We start from the raw sequence: 22281 nt of genomic DNA, 5'->3' as shown, positions 1-22281 counted from the left end.
CTTTTCTGTGCCACAAATCAAAGCACATCAACTGTAATTTTGGCTGCAGATTCTCTCCCTCTTCTATGATTGGCCGATACGTCTCCCAGCTACACAGAGCTGGGAGGCATAATGTTCTCCGAAGCAGGCCCTTTCATTGGTGTTTTTCCACACAATCACACAAAAGCTGATACCAGTTTATTCATGTTGATAAGCTGGTATAACTTATGCAGTGATGCAGGGTAGGAATGGACAGTAATGCTGGACACCCCACGGAAGGGGGCTCCTTGATTAAACGCGCTTTGGGCTGCAGAGGCTTCTGGATCGATGCGTTCTGTAAACGTAATTAGGAACGATATTAAGCTGCTGTAATTACAGTCTGGTGGATTAATTCAGGCTGCCGGAACATCACACTCACGCTGTTGCAGCCCTGACCTCTCGCCTTTCTAATCTTCCCCAATCACTCACTAATACAGTGAAGAACAGCCCCCCCCCCCCCCCATTAAATGTGTTGTGATGCTTCATGCCGATTATCTATTAGTGCAGGTATGAGCGGCTGAGTTTGCTGCATATTCTACTTGCTAAACCTTCAGCATAGGGACACACAGGGCACTGTACACCGTATATATTTGGCAAAAAAAAATGCCTTTATAACCCAGAAGTGATTCTATAAAGTACTAATTAGAATGTGTATATATAGGGATTACATGGAGTTCCCTTCTACCACTGTACACTGTCATTCATGGCAGAAACCAATTTTTCATACCCAAAAAAAATCATTAACTAGCAGTGATTCCCTCCCTGGCTAAAGTGAAGCAAATATCACTGATGGATATTTACATTATATTTACATTATATTTACATAGTGTTACTGACAATGGCCCTGCTGCCCAGTACATTTCCCACAAGTGACACCTGCTTTCAGGATAAAAATCACCACTTTACAGTGTTCTATAGACCAGAAAAAAAAGCATTTCATTGCTTTTGTACGTCATTCTTAATAAGTTCATCAGTAATATAGGCAATTTTTTTAAATTGATCTGAGACATAAATTGCAATGTTCTATAATTCCCAGGAGAATTGATAGAGCTAATTTTATTGTAATTACTGAACATTTCCTGTGGTCTTTCCCCAATCAGCTAATGTGATGTAACAAGTAGAAAACATAGCGTTGTCAGGTGGTCTAATTCTCGCAGGGATCTCTTGCAACATTGTATTATTACCCAGATTTCTAAACTATAACTGGAGATTTGGGGGCCCCATGCAAATATTTATTGCAGGTGTGTGCAAAAATGCATACATCATAGGTGATACACTAATTTCTTAAAGTGAATATAAATTAAATAAATTGAAAGCTTATTGTATTTCCTCAAAAATAATCAGCCAACAAAAATCTGCTAATCTGCATAATAACGCGACAGTCCTAAGACGACAGCGTTCATCTGGCTTCTGTGAGACAAACAACCTGGGATAACAGTGGCCCCAGCCCAAACACACACACAGGCACAGACTCACACACAGACAGAGAGAGGCAGAAAGACACACTCACAGACACACAGACATACACACACACACAGACACACACACACGCACCGATTTGTAATTATATCTTTGTGGGGACTCTCCATTCATTTCTATGGGGAAAACTTTAATCCCAACATGACAACCTTAACCCCTACCCAGCCCTAACGTTATCCATAAGTAACCAAACAAAATATAAGATAGTTTTTTTATTGCATTTTAGGATCTTTGGTCCCCACAATGTCAAACAACAGGTGTTATGACATTGTAGGGGATATTACATTTGCTCCCCACAACATAATATAAACATAATCCACACACACACAGACATGCACACGGAGCTCAGCAGGTCTTCCATCAAGGTAGGGGACTGGTAGAACCATGGAGGATTGGAGGAAAAGGCTAAGAAAGGAGAAATGAGGTCAGGAAAGAAAAGAGAGAGAAAGAGAGAGAGAGAGAGAGAGAGAGAGAGAGAGAGCTGGAGTGAAAGGGAGCGAGGCTAACACAGCAGGGAGCCAGGGGTGACAGCCTGAACACTGGCCAACAGAGGGCAGCAGTGACTCCACAGGCTGCTACGCGGGGTGTGGGGCTGTCCTGGGGAAGTTACAGAGACCGGTAATGGAATCGCTGCAGGGTTTGCAGCACGATTATGACAAACATGCAGACAGTTCACTAAATGTCTGTAGCTGCATAAAGACTACGGGGGCCATTATTTTTGTGTGTTATTCTGAATCCGCCCCCTCCCTCCCCCCAAGGCCATGCAGGGAAAGGGAGCTGACAGCCTTCAAGGAGACCTTCATAAACACACACACACACACACACACACACACACAAAGGAATGTCTGAGAATAGATTCTTTCTTTACAAACTAATAGAAATAAACTCATTCCCAGACTAACTGAATAAGCTGTGAGAGGGAAAGAAAGAGTTTGCTTCTTGTATCTTATTGGCGAAAAACAAAGGAAGGCATGAATGTGATGGCCAAGCACTGGGGAGTCACAGAGGAGACGCTGGGGAGTCACAGAGGAGACGCTGGGGAGTCACAGAGGAGACGCTGGGGAGTCACAGAGGAGACGCTGGGGAGTCACAGAGGAGACGCTGGGGAGTCACAGAGGAGACACTGGGCGGCAGAGGGAGGACATGAATGTGTCTGTGGGATCAAACATTCCCCAGAAGCTACCTTCTCACCTTCCGCAAGACACAGTCCCATAACGGGAAACTGAATCAGTGCCCCTCTAACCCCATTCTTAAAAATACCCTAAACTCCCTGCAATGGCAAAAGCGAAAACGAACAGGGACCAGCCCGGCAGCTTCCGGAAAATTCTGCACCTCCGGTTCCAAAACCTGTTATCGTGATCCAGACCCATAAATCAGCCCATGGCGCCAGCGCTAAAACTGATTTATCCTGATGGGCTCTCATCTGCATATCGTTAAGCACAGGAATCATTTTCCTTGACGAGCGGGCGTCTCCACCTGCTGTCGGCATGCGTGACCTCACTCCCCGCTGCTGTTTAAGCGGATAAAATCAGCCAGAGCGCCACCTCAGCCCAGAGAGGCACTGATAACACTCGCATATTAAACACATCCATCATACCCTAGACAGGAAGTGCTACTCCCTATGTGGGGTAATCCAGCGACCTCGCTCTTAAAATTGCATTGTACTATGCATTAAATGGTAATATAAAGCGCTGTGGAATATAACAGGAATGTGGATAGAAATATATTCAACTAAATATCTTTTTGATGTTTTTCGATTTTGTGTGTTTGTATCTTTAAATGGAGTCTACAGTCTATTTGATCGGCTCTTTTTGATTCTGTGTATGAATAAGATTAGATGTGAAAGAGGGTCCATTTTAAAGTCTCTAAAGCTGAGAAAATCCAGGCCAACCACCCCCCACCCCCCCACCCCTCCAGCAGCTCCAGTGGCATAAAATGGCGGAGAAGATGGATCTGTGGTGAGTTCCGCCCCCCACCCCCTGACACACAAGCCCCCACCAGGAGCAGCCGGTGTTGGGCCGGTCCTGTCAAGCTGGTGCAGGGAGGGGGGACTGGTGCAGCGATAAGGTGAAATACTGCCATCCTCAGAGTAATGCGGCGCGTCGGAGATGCTGCAGATTACAGAGCTGCTGCTTCTTCATATTCGTCTAAATATATCAGCGGGGGCCCGTGTCATGGCCAGCGAGCCTGCCGCTCCATCATTCCGCGCAAAGCCTCATCCCAACTACTGCCAAGGCCTCCAGACAGACCTCACGTCCCTGTCCCAGAGGGGACACTGGCGCCGAGGAGGCGGGGTGGGGGTCACCGCCTGCAGTGAGGGAGAGACGGCAGCTAAGCCCGGGAACTTCAACTGGCATATTGTCTATGACTGGTGCTCCAGTTACAGCAAACCAGGCTTCAGGAACCAACGTTACATTTGCAGGCGCAATTGGGGTTAAGGGCTGTGCTTATGGGCCAAACATTAAAGTCACCCAGCCATGGAATTTGAACCAGTGACCTTCTGATCCCTGAGTCCCGACCCACAGAGGCACACGCCACCCTAATAGGCTATACATTCGACCTCTTTCACCACCTAAAATGTACATTTTCCTCCCTGTTAAATCAACCTCAAAATCCTTTCTTGGGTATGAAAATAAAGCGCATCTCTAACTTGGTGGAGAGCTGTCTTAGGGGTGACCTCGCCTCGTGCATGAGGATCGTCGTGTGGCTGTAAGCGCTGCCGTTATGTTCCTCCTCTGTCCTGCGGGGGCCCTGCATGACTGCAGCAGGCTCCCGCACCCTAATCAGCGTACGGCAGGCAGTAGACAGACGGAGGTGCTGCCACTGGGGAATTCCCACCTCGCCTCCTCCACCTCTGCCGGGTCACCGGAGGCACTTCAACCTCCCCTTTCCTCAGCTCTCTTTAAAATTCATGAACTTTCGTATCTACGTTCGCAGTGATTATTATAATTCCTCTGAGTCCCCCCCAAAAAAAAGCTGACAAAAGTTTGATTGAAATACATCCATTTTCAGGTGAGCAACAAATTATTGCACGTGCAATTGACAATAAGCTGTGCTTTCTTGACACAGAATAACAACTCTGCATTAGCAACCCCCCCGTCCACAGGCTAAACAAGGGAGCCCTGCGTGATTCCAAAAGAAGCATACTCACCAGCCTAACCGGAACTTCATTTGACAGACAGTTTGATAGTATTATGAAAACAGCTATTAAATTACTTCTTTCTGTTCTTTATTGTACTGTGTATTTTCCTCTATAGCTCATGAAACATTATAAATAAAAACTAAAAGCTTGGAGACTGATAAATTGTCACTGATAAATTGGCCTTTGAGTAGAACATGAAAGCCTGCGCTGATGTAATGATGAGGTTAATGTGATTGTGTATTAATTTTCAGTACTAGCTTGTCAGTCGTGCTTATAAAGACTGATGGCAAGAAAAATGAAAAAGGAATAGAAAAACATAAATATGTGGAACTGTGCTTGGGCCCAGCAAGAGAGAGCTACACATATGCATGAGTATATAAGGGCCCAATAAGAGAGGACGACACATATGTATGACTGTGTAAGGGCCCAATAAGAGAGGACGACACATACGTATGACTGTGTAAGGGCCCAATAAGAGAGGACGACGCATATGTATGACTGTGTAAGGGCCCAATAAGAGAGGACGACACATATGTATGACTGTGTAAGGGCCCAATAAGGGAGGACGACACATATGTATGACTGTGTAAGGGCCCAATAAGAGAGGACGACACATATGTATGACTGTGTAAGGGCCCAATAAGGGAGGACGACACATATGTATGAGTGTGTAAGGGCCCAGTACGGGAGCAGGACACATATGTATGACTGTGTAAGGGCCCAATAAGAGAGGACGACACATACGTATGACTGTGTAAGGGCCCAATAAGAGAGGACGACACATATGTATGACTGTGTAAGGGCCCAGTAAGGGAGGACGACACATATGTATGACTGTGTAAGGGCCCAATAAGAGAGGACGACACATACGTATGACTGTGTAAGGGCCCAATAAGAGAGGACGACACATACGTATGACTGTGTAAGGGCCCAATAAGAGAGGATGACACATACGTATGACTGTGTAAGGGCCCAATAAGAGAGGACGACACATATGTATGACTGTTTAAGGGCCCAGTAAGGGAGGACGACACATATGTATGACTGTGTAAGGGCCCAATAAGAGAGGACGACACATATGTATGACTGTGTAAGGGCCCAATAAGAGAGGACGACACATATGTATGAGTGTGTAAGGGCCCAGTACGGGAGCAGGACACATATGTATACCTATATAAGAGTTCAGTGAAGCAGGAGCAGATGTGTGTAACTGTTTGATGACAGCAACTTAAGGACTCACCCGTCACAGAGCTGTCCAGATTATCCATGCTGGATCCAGGTGTATGCTCCATGCCATGCAGTGGTCGTGAGATCTCATAGCCTTCATCATCTTCCTCCTCATCGTCATCCTCATCATCATCATCTGGTATATCAGTTTCCAAATCGGACACCAAGCTGCTGGACACGTAGCCGACCGGGGGGATGGGGGGCTGGGGTGGGTGAGGACCCCCTTGCATGTGCCTGTGACAAGAGCTAAGGATGTAAATGAACGCCCACCGAATCTGCAAGAGGTACAGCAAGCTTCCCCCCAAGGAGAGTCCCACTGACTGGCCTTCAATATAGGCATATGGATGATGAGTGAGGTGAGGGTTTGTACACAGGGTTAGTAACCCGGGACAATCCTGGTAATTTTGCAGTGGTACATCTCTGCACGGCAGCAAAATGACCCTGTGACTGGGGCAACGGGATGCAGAGAGCGCCAGCCAGTGGGGCTGTCCGTCACCCACCATTCCATCACGGTGTGGGCAGCCTGCGACGAGGCCTGTGGCAGGATCCGCATGTAATTACCGGCTCTTTCCTGTTGTCAAAACCGTACTCGCGCCAACCCAGTGATTACAAGGTAACACGGCAGCCCCCGCCTGACAGCGCCCCCGCTTTCCCCTTTGTAATGCAGTGAACGCGTGCCTCTGTCTCGCTCTGGATGACAGGATGAAACACGGCCTTTATTTGCCTTGCATGAATGCCGCAGAAATTGATTGCGCAAAATTTAACGTGTAGAACAGGCACTGGTGCAGACCTTGCAAACGGGTGGGTGCGTGTGTGTATGGATCTGTCTGTTTTGAGTGTGCTAATACCTTGGAAGTATTTGAACATGCCTTCAAACATGCCTGCAATCATTCATCAGTGCAGGACCGAGCGTCTGAGAAAAGTGGACCTCAGGAGATGAGAAAGAGCCTCTTGACATGACAGCTTTGCATTCCGTTTGACCTTTAACTGGACGTTATACGATGACCCCCTGTTGATCTCTTACCAGGTCTGTTTGGACATGTCTAGCTGGTAGGCCCGCGTCAGCTCATCCAGGTGTGCCTGCAGCATAGGCTGCATCTCTTCGCGGGGGGACGGCGTGAGGGTTGCAGTGGACTGCTGCCCGAAAGACACCGCAGCGGGGGAAGAGGCCACGCCCCTGATGGGAGGAGTCGGCACACGCTCCTCCTCCTCCAACTCATCCTCGAGGCCTTGATGCAGGTAGGTTTGAACGGGCACCTGTGGACCCCAGCCATCGCTCTCATACCTGGGGCAGACAAGCCGGGAAACTCACATCATTACACACATCAGTTAAAATGTTACCTAGTTTAACAAAAACTCTTTTTACAGGCTATTCTGCCATTGTTAAGGGACGTTTTACAGGAGATAACATTTTAGTGGTATCTTCTGTAGTCATAGAAAGAAAGTCAGTTTCACAACTCATAACCGAGTGGACACCCTTTGAAATAATAACAGCCATAAAGAAAACGTTCATTAAAAGAATTTGTCAGCATACACCTCGCAGGACAGTTTTAATCTGCTGCCAATAAGAGGATGCGGAGATTTACAAGGCTGAGGGATCCTCATTTGCCAGACAGCCTATTAAGCCCGATGACTTTCCAAGATGAGAATTAGTGGTGGTGGAGCGCTAGCACGCTCTGCAGGAAGCAAACTTGGCAACAATTCAAGAGGCTGCTTCCGGGGAGCATGTTTCAGCCCAGAGTTCCCTGGCTCCTGGATTAGCGTGAGCGGCCTGTGAGGGCACCCCATGCTGAGGTTCCACACCTCTGCAGGCCAGGGTGGTGCTCTCCTATGGCCCTTAGAGGGAGATCTGTTCCTAATCAGCATAAATTCAGTAACTGGCGAGGAAAGTAAGGGTTCTTAGCTGCTCTTAGCCTGTGTTTGTAGCATCAAATCAGCATGGTATTGTACTGCCTTAGCAGTTTTCAACCACTAATGACTTGGTTACATCTCTAGGTGTCAAGGGAAGTGCTGCGATTATATAATTCTTTGGTAAGACCCCACCTAGAATATCGTGTGCAGGTTTGGTCACCATACCTTAAGAAGGACATTGCTGCCTTGGAAAAGGCACAACGTAGGGCGACGAGAATGATTCCTGGTCTTAGAGGAATGTCTTATGAGGGGAGGTTAGCTGAGCTGAATCTGTTCAGCCTCGAGCAAAGGAGACTAAGGGGGGGCATGATCCAGGTATATAAGATTCTAACAGGTCGGGATGCTGTTCAGCCAAATGGCTATTTCAGTATTAGTTTAAATACTAGAACTAAGGAGAACATTTTAAAATAGATTTGAGGAAGCACTTCTTTACACAGCGTGTAGTTATGGAATAGTCTTCCTGCTAGTGTAGTGCAAGCTATTTCCTTTAAATCAGATTTTAACAACTCTGAGCTGTTAGTTAAGTTCTCCCCAAATGGGCCGAATGGCCTCCTCTCGTTTGTAAATTTCTTATGTTCTTAAGCAGTGAGGAAGTCTTCCTTTAGATCAGTTTTTGCTAACCTGGTCCTTTGGGACCCACAGACCATGGTTTTTCTCCTCCCAGGGTCTCTGCTAGACAGTCCATGTTTTTGCTCCCTCCCAGGGTCTCTGCTAGACAGTCCATGTTTTTGCTCCCTCCCAGGGTCCCCAAGGACTGGATTGGGAAACACTGTTTTAGATGAATAACCCTCATCTGTCTACCTGGCTTCCTCAAGAAACTTCTCCTCAGGTGCTATCAGCTTCTTCTGCATGCAGTTCAGCAGTTACACCGCAGGAATATGGACTGCCACGGCCTACTACATGCAAGGAACCGCAATTAGAGACAATCTCCTTTAGCCTAGGCGTCTAGGGCATCCCGGGGCATCGGGACCGGGCCGTCCTTTTGCCCTGCTCCGTAGTTCCCTACATTTGGTTTGCATCTGTTGAACTTCCTGGCTGCAGGTAGGAACAGGCGTGTAATGGGCCTTTTTACACCACACCTACGCAGAGCAGTTACAGTCTCCTTCTGGGGCATCTGGCTGGATCATTTCCATCCAGGAATCTTGGTTTGACTTTTCCTCCCATAATTTCCATATTTGTTGGCAGTCAGTGATCTGTGGGTGAGTAAGGTAGACCTACCCTCCACCCTCATGGGGATCATTGGGGTAGCTGTCCACTTCAGTGGCAGGGAGTGGGTGCACGGGAGGTGGAGGCAGGGGTACATTGGCCCAGCTCGACCCATTGGCCTTGGAGGCCTTGGTGCTGCTCTTTGTCTTCTTCTTTTTCCCACCTTTCCCACCTGCACAAAGATGATAAGATGAGGCAGATCTGAGATATGCACCCTTACAAACAATAAACTGCAATTCATCACTGTTTCCATGGAACCAACAGGCGTACGCCTACAGATACTTTGGGAAAAACCCAGAATTTTGCAAGTATGACTCCATTGATCACCATCACTCGGTGAAAAGCAGCACACATACAGGGGCAGTGAGCCACCTAATTGTGACAAGAGTAACCTAAGACCCCCAAACCTTAAGGGAGTCAGATATAATGTCACCCTCTGTTCCGGTTAATTTCCTCAAAGACCAATCAAAGGTGAGGTGGGGAAGAGAAGCCAGAGACAGATAAGCTGGGAAGCAGGAAGCACTTCTGAGCCCCGCAGCCTCCTGATCCTGTCATCGCTCTAAGTCTGCGGTACAGTACTGTAATGAATGAGCTTTGCACCTTTGCTGTAGCCCTAATAGGATTCAGTTGGAATCCATTACAGCTCCATCTCTGTTATTACACAGGAGTCCCTATTACCCGCTTCCGTCCCTATCTCGTTTCAGACGGGATCCGCGGGCAGCACATCCATCATGATGTGGCCGTCAGCGGGGACACGCCTCTGTTTGCTTGCTTGTTTCCCTTTTGATGACCGCGTTGGTCCCTTTTGACTCCATTTGGCGCGGTGACCCCCGACCCCCAGATCGCTCCGTTATCTCCCTCGCCAGTCTTCACTGACCGCGGCCTCGCGCTCCTCCTGATGAGGAAGAATATTCACGTGGCTGCCGTCATCAATTTTCCTGCCTGTCTAGCCTGGGATGGTAGGCGAGTGGATAGAAGGATTAGGGGGGTTTGGTGGCTCGTATCTTGAGTGGGGGGGGCTGTCTGATGAAACAACTGCCCAAGCTGATGGCACACACCCCAGACAGGACTGGGGGAGGGGGTGTCACCTTCCCTGATAGCTGGCTGCCCATAGCAGACCCAACACACTCAGTGCGGGCCAACCCCCCCCCCCCCCCCCCCCAAATGTGAAAACTGGGCACATAGCGCCAGCCAGACACACAGCCGAGCACAAACGCCCCAGTGAGTCTCCTTTGTGTCTGCTCGCATGTGTCCACTGTGGCTGCCAAGTCCATCCTAATGGAACGGCTGTAGCAGTGTGTTAAGCGCCACGACAAAGCACTGTGTGTTTTACAGTCACACACAAAGACATGGAAACACTACTACAACGAAAACAGCTGTAAGAGTGCAGGAAGCCCCACTGCAAGGCACTGTGTGTTTTACAGTTACACACAAAGACACGGAAACACCAATACAACTAAAACAGCTGTAAGAGTGCAGGAAGTGCCACTACAAACACTGCATGTTTTACAGTTAAAAACAAAGACATGAAGACACTAATACAACTAAACACGACTCAAAACTGTGAATGACTGAAATATTTTTTTTAACCAAATGTCTAAATCAGAGAAAAATCTCTCTTGAAATATTCATTAATCTCTTAATCATAAAATTAAAGTGAAACATACAGTATTAACAGAAATTACCTAACACATAGCATTTACTTTTTTCCACTAGGCTCTTGTTAACATACCAAGCAGATGTGATCCTTCAAATCTACCACCAGAGTCTTTCACATCTCTTCATAACCACCTGCTATTAAAGCATAGCAGACTATAAAAAATAAAAGAAACTGCTGATCTGTAAACACAGCAAGAGCAGCTTACATAACCCACATCCCAGCAATGGGAAGCATGCTGCCCATCGCCACTTGAACGCCCTGGGTCATGCTCTTTAGTGAACCTAAATGTATTTTCCTTTGAGTATATTCTACAGGGCAGAGATCCATCTGAGAGATGTATGGCCACAGAGCCTTGAGGGATTGTTTCTGTTTCAAGGAGAAAGATAGAGGTCTGGAGCAGGAACATCTGCTTTGGCCTGGGATGGGGGTGTCAGGACATGACAAATGCACAAAGCCACCAATAAAAGCGACAATAGGCTTAGGGGACGCACCAGCGCCAGTGTAAACGTAGTCCAAGAGTAATCGGGGTGTCCTAATCGTTTCTCCAGGCAACGCTTGACTTTCCAACAAACGACGTTGAAGGTGTGGGCGCTCGATCACGAGCCTGGGCTACTCAGGCCTATCGCTGGAGACCATTCTGGGAGGGGGGTGCAGGTGTCAGCTCTGTAAACGAGGCCCAGCCGAAATTACAGGAGCCCCACGGGCACTCAGGTTTAGCCCAGTGCCTGAGAGCAATCTCTTTCCCTGCCCGTCTTCCTGACATGTGCTGGGCTTCTCTTCAAAGAAAACGTGGCCCATCAACACAAGGCTAGCGACTGATATTTTTACACTGGGCGTGGGCGTTCACAGTGCTTAAGTGTGGAGGTGAAGAGATTCTGTTTTTATTGCCCAGTGCAGCGTAGAAAACCGTCGGTCCGCAAGGCGTGGCCTCGTGCTGAGAGCTGATTGGATGCTAGGCAGTGGCTCTGGGGTAGAGGCTGAGTCTCGCCAACTGCTCCCTCACATGCGGTTCTGTTCAATATAGCACAACTTTCTCTGTTCTTTTTGTTAGTAAAGGCTAAGCTTCCTCATTACAAGGTTGTCATCACGCGCGTTCTTTTTACAGACCAATCTCTTTCGTTCTGTCATCGCCTTGGCTTCATGCCTCTTCCCATTTTTTAAGAGGGTGACCTGTTTTAGCCAGCTGAGCAGTATCTGAGTGTCTATCCCTGTGTTTCATGCCACTGAATAGAGCCCAAACTTTTCCACCACACGAAAAGCCAGCGAGAAAATGGTTCCTGGAAAGCAACACTTTTATGCTGGAACTGGGCATTCACGGCATGGCGGAGTGTGGAGATACAGGAAGAAAAGCCCCTGTGTGATAGTTCATAGTTCACAGGTCACAGGCAGCTAAATGAACAAGAGAATAATGAGCATTTTTTTCTACAGTATGTAAGAGCTGCAGTAGGCACTGTCCTTCACTGGTCAGGACCAAAATGCATTTCAGCTGAGGCACATTTGTCTTCTTAATAAACACATAAAGAAAGACTTATACAGTATAATCCATTCATTTTCTGATTGATTCAATCCATAAAGCAGTGGTCCCTGGAACCCGCTGGCAATGTGATTCTGACCCTCACAGGAGCCTGTGACTGGGGGATCCTACCATTCCCAGTCGGCTCTGATGTCCCAGTGGCTGTCTGCGTGATGGTTTAGGGAGAGGCCCGGCCAAGTGGGCTGTAACTACATTAAAGCATGGGGGGGGGGGGCTTAGTGTCCTATAAATGACATTGTAATCCTCACTACACAAGTTTTATTGAAGCCGGTAACCATTAGACTGGGGAGGGGGGGGGTCTCTTCTTTCCGTTACTTTGCCCAGCCAAGCATACTAAGATGTTCCAGCAACAGTACCTCTGAGACTAAAGCCCTGCCTACACTGCTGGGGGGGGGGGGGGGCGTCGGGTACATCATATACAATACAAATGCAATACAATAAAATGGCAATCTAGCTGATGAGTACAGATCTATATTGTCATGACAAATACTATTCATAAAGTGTAATCAAATAAAAATCTTTATATTTTATAACTTCCTAAGGTTTGGGCTCCATTTGGCCTCGCTGCCACCGGCATCAAGGGAAATGTCAATTTCTTTAAAATTTGTTACTTAAAGTTATTCCTGACTTTTAAAATTTAAAGGGTACATTGCCTGATCAAGGTGCCTCACCCACCCCAGAATCCTATAACCAGGAAAAAAAATCTCGACTGATTTCATGAGAGCTCCTCTGATCCAGGAACACTGTGTCATACAAAGGCCAGTCTGGCCTGAAAAATGAAATGAAACATAGGTCAGCACTGCTTCTCTGTGCAGGACTCCGCATTACGCTAGTGAAAAAAATGGAATGCTGGAGTATGCTCCAGGAAAAGCAGCAGGGGGAGGGTCCACTTCAGGGGCGACAGCGATCGCAGCAAATGGCTAATGCGACAGCGGTAGGACACTGGCCAGGTGCACAAAGTGCAACAGGTGTGTATGCAGTGAGGGCGGCTCTCAGCTCTCCACTGGCAGCAAAGACCAGTGATTCTACACTGTGGCAGATGGACATGGAAGAAAATGGAGGAAATAATTGTAATTAAAGGTAACTAAATATTTTACCATAGCAGTTTTCATTTAAGATTCTGTTGGGTAGCAGTGATGCATCACATTTTATGAAGTTAATATTTCAGCACATTTGGAATTTTTTTAATATTCAACATTCAGGTTGTTTTCCATAAAAAAATTACCATTCTAATTCATAATTTACTGTTTTGTGGTCCGGGTAAAAAAAAAAAAAATACACACACACACTCAGAAGTTAACATTTTTACAGGTTATGGTGGTGGGGGGGGCACTGTGCTGTCATACCTACTGGACCTGGGGTTTGACTCCTACCTGTGTCAGTGATTTGCATGTCATCCCCCAGAAGTCCTAAAGCATGTGCTTAGGCTAAACAGTGTGTGTGTGGTCGATGCAGTGCACTGTCATCCCATCCAGAGTGAGGCCTGCCTGGTGCACTGCGCCTGCTGCTCTGGGCTCCCGGCTCACAACACCCCAATACTGAATAAGCAGTTATGGAAAATGGATGGATGGATTACAGGTGTTGTTCTAATGCTGGAACCCTGCTAGCAGACAAAAAAATAATATAGGAATGTGATTATAACCAAAATATTTTTAACTAAATTAACCAGCCCAAAAATATATAGACTCCACAGACCCTACGCTCTCATGGGTGGTCGTAGATATTCCCCAAAACCCTCATAACCGGTTAGTGCATCGGCAAGAAAACCCATTAAAAAGACACACTGGAAATGAGACGGCTTTTTTACGATTTTATGGCCTTTGGAAAATGGTAGAGAGGTAATTGTGCCCAACTGCTGTTTCAAACCCCCTGAACAGGGGCTGTCATCTGCAGCCAGCCAATTAGAGAACACCAACATTACCTTATAGAACAAGCACAAATTTAGTAACTCCTTAGCTACCTCTCACTGGCAATACTGTCCCAGTATTTCACAATGCAGTTCCAATGCTGATTTTGAAAGGGTGTCGGGTGAGTTTGCATGATAAAGTTTACAAAACAAAAAGACCTTGATCCACCAAAAATATTAGGGTAATACAGTCCATCCGTACCCTACACATTCCCCACCTTGCCAAAAAATCTTTACTTAAAGCCGAACTCTGTGCCCCTTATCTTAATGTAATCAGGCTCACCACTCTATGGTGGTTCTTTCATGTTCTTCCACTGACTGGAAAAAAGCCTAAGTGACACGATTCAATTTCTCCATGACAAAATTTGCTGAGCGGGGGGATTCCCCAACGATAAATTTCGCTGACCAGCTAATGTACTGCAATAGATAAGATTTGTCGAGTGCGGGGGGGGGGCGAGGGAGATAAATTTCTCCATGTTCCCCAGGGATTGCTAATGATAGATTTTGCTGGATTGCAAAATGAAAAAAAGGAGAAAAAACATTTTTTTCATATTCAGAAAATCATCTCATGGCCCCTCCCAATATTCCTGCCAAAGTTTGAAGAAGTTCCATGGAGTAAATAGATATACGGTATTCACATGATGCAGTGCAGTAATGCAGTGACTAACATGACTGCCTGACATCTCTGAAGGCCAGGGTTTGAGTCTCGGACCCGGCTTTATGCATTTGGACTTTGCATTTTCTCCCTGTGATGCCGTGAGGTTCTGCTGAGTTCTCAGGTTTCCCTCCAAAATTCAAAAACATACCAAGATGAATTGTGTCCTTGAGAGGTAAAGTGGGCTCCCCCACGTCAGTCAAAAATGCGTTTAGTGTCCAATATTTATTATTGAGGGTCTATATGTTATTATCTGAGTCATACCTCTGTGTACCTATGACATATTTCAATTGTTGGGTATAGGCACACCGATGTTTTGAAAAAAAATCAACTTTGGAGCTCATTTTGTCAAAACTTTGTTTTTGTTGGATAGCCCACTTTACCTCTCAAGGGCACAATTGGAGTTGCCAAACTGTCTATAGCTGTGAATGGTGTGTATGGTGTGTTTGGTGTGTATGGTGTGTTTGGTGTGTATGGTGTGTATGGTGTGTTTGGTGTGTATGGTGTATATGGTGTGAATGGTGTGTATGGTGTGTATGGTGTATATGGTGTGTATGGTGTGAATGGTGTGTATGGTGTATATGGTGTGAATGGTGTGTATGGTGTGAATGGTGTGTATGGTGTATATGCCTCATCAAGGGGTTTTCCCTGCCTTGTGAACATAGGTTCTGTGACCATGCATTGGACAAGCAGGTATGGAAACTACCGCCCAGAAATTTGTCTCAAAATGACACCAGATGTAGATCTCATAGATATAATGTATTTTTGTGAAGTGATAATTAAATCAAACCCTATACCATCAAATTCTTTTTGAGTTATCATGATTTTCATCCATAGAATGGGCCTGCTAAGTGTGAAAAAGATCCATTAATACTAACAGGTGCTAACAGGGTAAGTGTCATGCTAACAAGAATCCAATAATACTTTAAACATGTTAAACAAAGACTGTTTCCAGTCCCTACACAGAACTTAACTGGATCATCAAAGGCAAAAGGAATTACTGCTGAATTTGATTTTACATCCCATGTCTCTGGGAGCTCCAGTGTCCGTGAAACAGGCAACTTCAGGTTTCTGTGTTAAGGCCACAATTTCTTAATGCTTAATACTTCATAAAACAGCACATGGCATTTTTATTCTCTATCCTACAGCCTTTAAAGGCTGTCCCAAAAATGAATGACAAACAATGGAATTAACAATTGGCCATGTTCTCCTTTAGTCGAGATTCTTAATAATGTAGCGACGTTGAAAGAAGCCTTGCCTGTGAAAAGCAGACCTACCTGTCATACCGATAAACCGTACTTCCGACTGCATGAGTACAATACAGGTTAAACCCAATAGGGGAGGAGGAAGGAACTGGGCAGTGTTTATAGAGCTTTTAGTGAAGCATGTGCTCATTTGTGCATGCAGACCATTGGTGCAACCAACCCGTGATGTCCCAGCGCAGTCCTTAGCTATACTCTGTGTCAGAGAGCAGGAACCAGAGCCCTCTCTTGACCCATGAGAAACCAACCTGATAGGCTGCCACTCCGCTCCGAGCTGTTGTGAGAGCTGGTGGTGCTGAAATCTTGTGATTGGTTGTGTGGCATTCTATTAGACAATCCTTCAGCCAATCGGTAGTCAGGAATGAAAAGAAGCGCTGGGGGAGGGGGTTAGAGGGTAGAAATCACAGTGGTATCAGGTGATTGGCTAGCAGCACAAGCACATGCAGATCATGCAGTTAGAGCATCAGGCAAGCAGCAGGGGAAAAAGAACGTCTCTGTCACATGTGTGAACACACACACAACCAAGCAAACACACACACAAACAAGCAAACACTCACACGCTCCCTGTGTCTGCGTGGCTAAGCCATTTCTGTTACTGACCCAACACAAACAAACGTGGCAAAGAGAGGGTGTATGGGACCTGTGCAGGAATAAAACATTTCTCACATTAAGAATCATTTACAAATCTAATGTATGCAGGAATGAAGCAAATGAATGTGCCGTTTATCTTTCCAGTTCCATCTAATTTCAATTTTCAAAACAATGCAAGAGACCGAGGAAGGAGTCAACACTCCAGTTCAAGCGGATTGCATTAGAAACGCATGGAAAAACTGTAATTAATCAATTACAGACCTTTCGAAACTACATGCATAAATATAAACAGAGCTTTACAATACTCATTAGTCATGACCTTGAAAACTCATTGGCTTTTCAAAGACCTTTGAGGGCGAAAGGTAGCTTCATATTGCATGTAATGACATTAATACGATTATTTTTTTTTTACAAAAAGTCTCGAAACAAGAGCAGGGAAAAGTGCCCTGGCTGCTCAGACGAGGGGCAAAATAAATCAGCTTGCTGCTTTCCCAGCCTTTGTAAGGGTGTTTAAGTGAGGCTGGCCACGTGCCCCCACTGCTCTCACAGCCAGCAGCTCTTGCTCCAAAGACACCCTGCAAAGCATCGGAGAATAAGCTGGCTGTACACAGCGGTCCCCGCCGTCACACCCCGCAATCAGAAACAGAAACCTAAGCGCGTTTCGGCTGTCAGGAAAGCACACTTAATTGGGGAAAATGGGGTGGAGGGCTGGGGGGGTGTGGAGATGGGATGTTGTGTATGGAGTCTGTGTGTGTGGGGGGGAGGCGTCTTTCACCATTGAGTGCACAGGTGATGGGTTACTGACCCGAAGTCAGATGACAGGCTCATTGTAGCTGTAGCGATATTCAGGAACACACACGCACACACACGAAGGCTGAAAGTGCCCCCCCCCCCAACCTCCCGCCTCACTCACTGTTGTTGCCGGAGTTCTTGTCAGGCAGTGAGTAGCCCAGGTTGGTCATCTCCTGCTTGGCCTGCAGAGAGGCCTTCCACTGGCTGTCCGGCAGCTCCACCGACAGCTCGTGGATGCTGGAGGAGTGCAGGATCTGTGTGGTGGCGTAGGGCGTGGCCTGGGAGCCCTGGCTGGGGCTAAGGTAGCTGGCCTTGGTGGTGAAGTCTATGCTGCTGTAGATGGCGCCATCCGACATCATAGTGCCCGTCTTCTCACCCTGCCCGGCAGGCAGCACGTCTGGGGGGGAGGCAGACAGGGGCGGGGTTAGGTTCTGAGAGCAGAGGGGGCGGGGGGAGGCTGTAACAGAAGGAAGGAAGGAAAAGCAGCTATTATCAAATAGGCAGAGGAGGGTGCCCACTTCCCTGCTGTAAGAGCCCCTCTGATGTATCTCTGTCTTCTGCACTGGATTCACCAATGAGCTAAATTTCTGTATAGATGCACAGAGCCAGTGTGTGGATGGTGCAGCAGGGAGCATTTGATTCCAGTTTGGCAGAGAGAGAGCACAGGCTGAACCATGTCCCTGTAATTCGGGGAATTAATACTGAGTGCTGCCACCAATGCAGGTCACGATTGATCATATAAGTGGAATTAGTCTTCATACGATCATCACCGACCAACATGAACAATCCACACTAAGTGCAGGTCAAACCTTGGCTAGCCGTGAAGCCCCCCGTGATCCTCTCTAAAGTCCTACCTCACTGTTGCTTAATATGTTCAGATTGAGTGTGATCTGCGTATTCGTTCATTGTTAGCCCCCTGCTCTTCCGAAACCGCCTACCTGCTTGGTTGTCTCTGTCTGTACCCTCTCGCTGACTGAATGCTGAGCACTCCCACCTTACTGTACACTGCCTTGGCATGGTTTAATGGAAGCAATGCTTCCACAGGTGACTGTACGCTATTCTAAGGCAGCCAAATGCACGCCATCACTCCCCATCGCATCACCTTATCGGCTGATATCCTAGCACAGCTAACGGTGTGACGCCCTCCTGCAGCTGATCGCATGCTGTCTTCCTGCAGTTGTGGACTCAGTGAAGGGGGGATGATGTACAGTCACGACAAAGAGGCCCGCATCTGTGCCAGTCAACAGTGCCCGTCCTTCATGACTCGCTGCACAGGGCATCTTTCCATACACAGTGCTCCCCCTCCCTACAACTCTTTCATTGCACTCTCTCTGTGCCCGCTCCTAAGAGAAGGATGCCTGCGACCAATGCAATGACAGTGTGCAGGTACCGGGCTGAGGCTATGACAATGTGCCTATACCAGACCAAGGCTATGACAGTGTTCCTCTACCAGACCGAGGCTACGACAGTGTGCAGGTACCGGGCTGAGGCTATGACAATGTGCCTATACCAGACCAAGGCTATGACTGTGTTCCTATACCAGACTGAGGCTACGACAGTGTGCAGGTACCGGGCTGAGGCTATGACAATGTGCCTATACCAGACCAAGGCTATGACAGTGTTCCTATACCAGACCGAGGCTACGACAGTGTGCAGGTACCGGACTGAGGTTATGATAGCGTGCAGGTACCACATTGAGGCTATGACAGTGTTCCTATACCAGACCGAGGCTACGACAGTGTGCAGGTACTGAACTGAGGCTATGATAATGTGCAGGTACCAGATTGAGGCTATGACAGTGTTCCTATACCAGACCGAGGCTACGACAGTGTGCAGGTACCGGACTGAGGCTATGATAATGTGCAGGTACCAGATTGAGGCTATGACAGTGTTCCTATACTAGACTGAGGCTACGACAGTGTGCAGGTACCGGACTGAGGCTATGATACTGTGCAGGTACCAGATTGTGGCTATGACAGTGTGGCTCAGCCAGATAGATTCCATGACAATGGTCCCCACAATATATATAAATAATAGGTTTTTCTCACATTGAGGGGACATTTGGACAATGTAACATAATCACACACACACACACATGCACTTACACACGACAGGCTTTTTGGCTTTTTATTTTTACTCATGGAATATGATTTTTCCTTTATTGTTAGTCTATGAGAATGGATGCATATCAATATAGTCAATCCTTGTTAAACGAAATATGAAAAAAGCACAATTTGGATATAAACACAGTACAGAAAAACAAGAGTTTTGAGGCACTGTACCGTTTCTGCATTTGAGGGAAATCATTCTGAATGTGTTCATCGTGTTCAGACACTTAGGCTGTGAAGCATAACGTAACATGGGGGCTGATAGCATGTAACGGGATTACAGGAGCTCGCAATCTTACCTCCTCGGCCAAAGTTGCCCATGTCATTGGGGCCCCCGGAGCCATTGTTGACGGGCAGACTGGTAGCGGGCCAGGAATCTGCGAGCCAAGGATACGCCGGGTCGCTGGCATTCAGGAGGCCGGGCCGGCTGCGGGGGAGAGCAGCGTGAATCAGACACGTGCTTGCCAGTGCCTGATGGGGGCGGGGCTTCTAAAAATATTCACCTTTTTAAAATGCAGCGATTTCAAAGGATTCCATGGATTGAGAATAAAAACCTGCCTGCAGTCTATAGGGAGGCCGAGTAAAGAAATTACATCAAACATACATGAGTGTTTGTGCACATGTGTATGTTTTATGCCTGGGAGGAGAGACTGCCGGTAATGAGGACCTTACAAATTTCATACCTTGACATGGAAAATGGGGCTTTTCCTCCAGGGGATTAAAATCCTTGAGGCTGGTGAACTCCTACTATTTCAAACAAACCCCCACCCCTTCCAACTTTGTTCACCCCCCTCTCCGTTACTCTTTTATTGTTGAGGCAGAAATTCTCATTCTCTCACCTCCTTGGTCTCTTCATCTCTCTCTGCCGTACCATTTCTTAATAAAATCTCCTCTCAACACTGCACAAATGGTACAGTCCAATTCTATTTTTGACACAACCCCAATAACTAGTCACAGTTCTCAGGCTGGGCAAAGGGTGAAACAGCTAGACAGGGTGAATGTCTGTCCCACGTTACGCTGGGCCATAACGAGAAGGTTGAGGCCTGAACATGTAAAGCCTGTCATCAATAGCCATTACATCATACCTTCATAAGTAAACCTCGTTACTGGGGCGGAGCTCACAGCTGGGAGCTACCGCACTGGTGACTGAAGAGTCCTATGGAAGGATTTCTCCAGGCAGCAAAGCTGGAATCTGAAGTCCCAGATGCTGCATGCTGGTAGGCAGTGGGAAGGGGCTCAGAGTGCTGCCTAATTAAAAGGAGCCAATGGAACACTTGTGCGCCAAAATGGGCCCTGAGGGGAAGCCAGTCACTCAGCAGCTCAACAGACACCCTCACTGCTGATTGGTTAATACATCTCAGTACCCTACCCCCCCCCCCAATACTCTGCTGCTCCTTCACCTCCACCTGTCACCTCGTTACCCTTTCTCTCCTCTCCTCCCACCTCCTGCCCTCCCTTTCATCCCCCCCCCCCCCCCCCTCTCCCCAGTACTCATCAGCCCTCCAAAGTCTGAGGGTTTGACAGAGATGAGGAGCGGGATACACGATCTGACAGGACCCCCCCCACCATCCACCAAAAAACGGCGGGATGATGATGAGTGAGGCAGCGTGACGGGGCTGCTGACGGCAGGAACGGGGGCCTCGTCCTTGTGTTTATCATTGGAGAGGAAATGAGAAGGAGACTAACTGCCGGGGGGCGTTTTTATTAAATGGGTGTTGCAGCTTGGGGCACACAGGAGCGGAAGTGTGTTGGTCTGGGTTAGGGCCAGGCATGGCCACGTGTGCGCCAACGTCTACGCACCCCCACTGTATTAAAGACACACTGTGAGTCAATATTTTAAATAGGGCCCATTATGAATTAAGCAAGAGAAACAACAAACGAGGCGACGGAGAGATATTACCAGGGAAACAAGTTCATAAATCAGACCTTTATGGCCCAACGCACTGGCTGTGGAATGGGACCCCCACATTAAGAGTCGTTTAAGTAACATTGCAACACGGATATTCATTTTCCAGCCTCCTGTCGCTCCGGAATCGAGTCAATGGAACCTCCGTGGCGACAGTAACAGAGCGATTCACTGACTGGACGGCCTTGTCCACCGTCTCTCATTAGGTCCTAATCTGCTCCTGCTGAGGTATCGATTGCGGGAAAGATAGGAAGTTATTACTACTTCCTAATTACAATCTCCATATTGACAAAGGACAAGGGATGAGGACGCAATGCAAGTTATCGGCTTTTATCAATTTCAGCCGAGCGGCAAAAGTTGATGGATCCAGGCTTACCAATCTGCAGCCTCTTCATCTTCCATGAATCATTTATTCTGTGATCGATTAAGTGTAATTGTTCCGTCAGGGCAATTTGGCAACAGCCAATAAGAAGGCAGGAATAGACGTGGCTTCATTTGCTATTGTCTAATTAATGCAATAAACATCCCACCTAACAAATGGACACATTCCCCTCTACTACTCGCTGGGACCAGGTAGAAAAACCCGGAACATCTGGCCCCTGGGTGACTCTGCAAAGGCGTGACTGTCTGCTGCTGGAGCTCCTTCTCATCCCTCCTGGGGGGAGGGGGCTGGGGGCTCAAGATGCAGGCCCCCCCTGGGGTTGCCCCACAAACCCCACCCGCTGTGGCAAGCGCGCTGCCCGTTTAGCTGGAAAATTGCAGGACTCGAGCGAAGCGGAAACAAGACAACAGAACGACAAACGGTCTGGCTCATTTTTCCGCGCACTCACTGGAAACACAAAAACCCCGCTCTGGCACGACCAGAACACATACAGATTTATACG

The 22281-nt window shown here is 47.4% G+C and overlaps 1 protein-coding gene across 1 annotated transcript in view; it reads right to left on the bottom strand.

Annotated features, from left to right (window-relative positions):
• Positions 1–22281, bottom strand: part of robo2 (roundabout, axon guidance receptor, homolog 2 (Drosophila)) — a 356398-nt gene that overhangs the window by 5339 nt on the left and 328778 nt on the right. Inside the window, exons 21-26 of the mRNA XM_048980730.1 lie at positions 19791–19918; positions 17505–17780; positions 16249–16374; positions 8996–9155; positions 6891–7151; positions 5880–6100 (exon numbers count right to left, since the gene is read on the bottom strand). Of these exons, the coding sequence (XP_048836687.1) occupies positions 5880–6100; positions 6891–7151; positions 8996–9155; positions 16249–16374; positions 17505–17780; positions 19791–19918 (1172 nt within the window). The remainder of the gene's footprint in view (positions 1–5879; positions 6101–6890; positions 7152–8995; positions 9156–16248; positions 16375–17504; positions 17781–19790; positions 19919–22281) is intronic.

The sequence above is a fragment of the Brienomyrus brachyistius genome, chromosome 17, assembly GCF_023856365.1.
Source record: "Brienomyrus brachyistius isolate T26 chromosome 17, BBRACH_0.4, whole genome shotgun sequence".
Taxonomy (NCBI): Eukaryota; Metazoa; Chordata; class Actinopteri; order Osteoglossiformes; family Mormyridae; genus Brienomyrus; species Brienomyrus brachyistius.
Note: the sequence above shows the minus strand (reverse complement) of the source record. Positions and strands in the feature narration are given on the sequence as shown.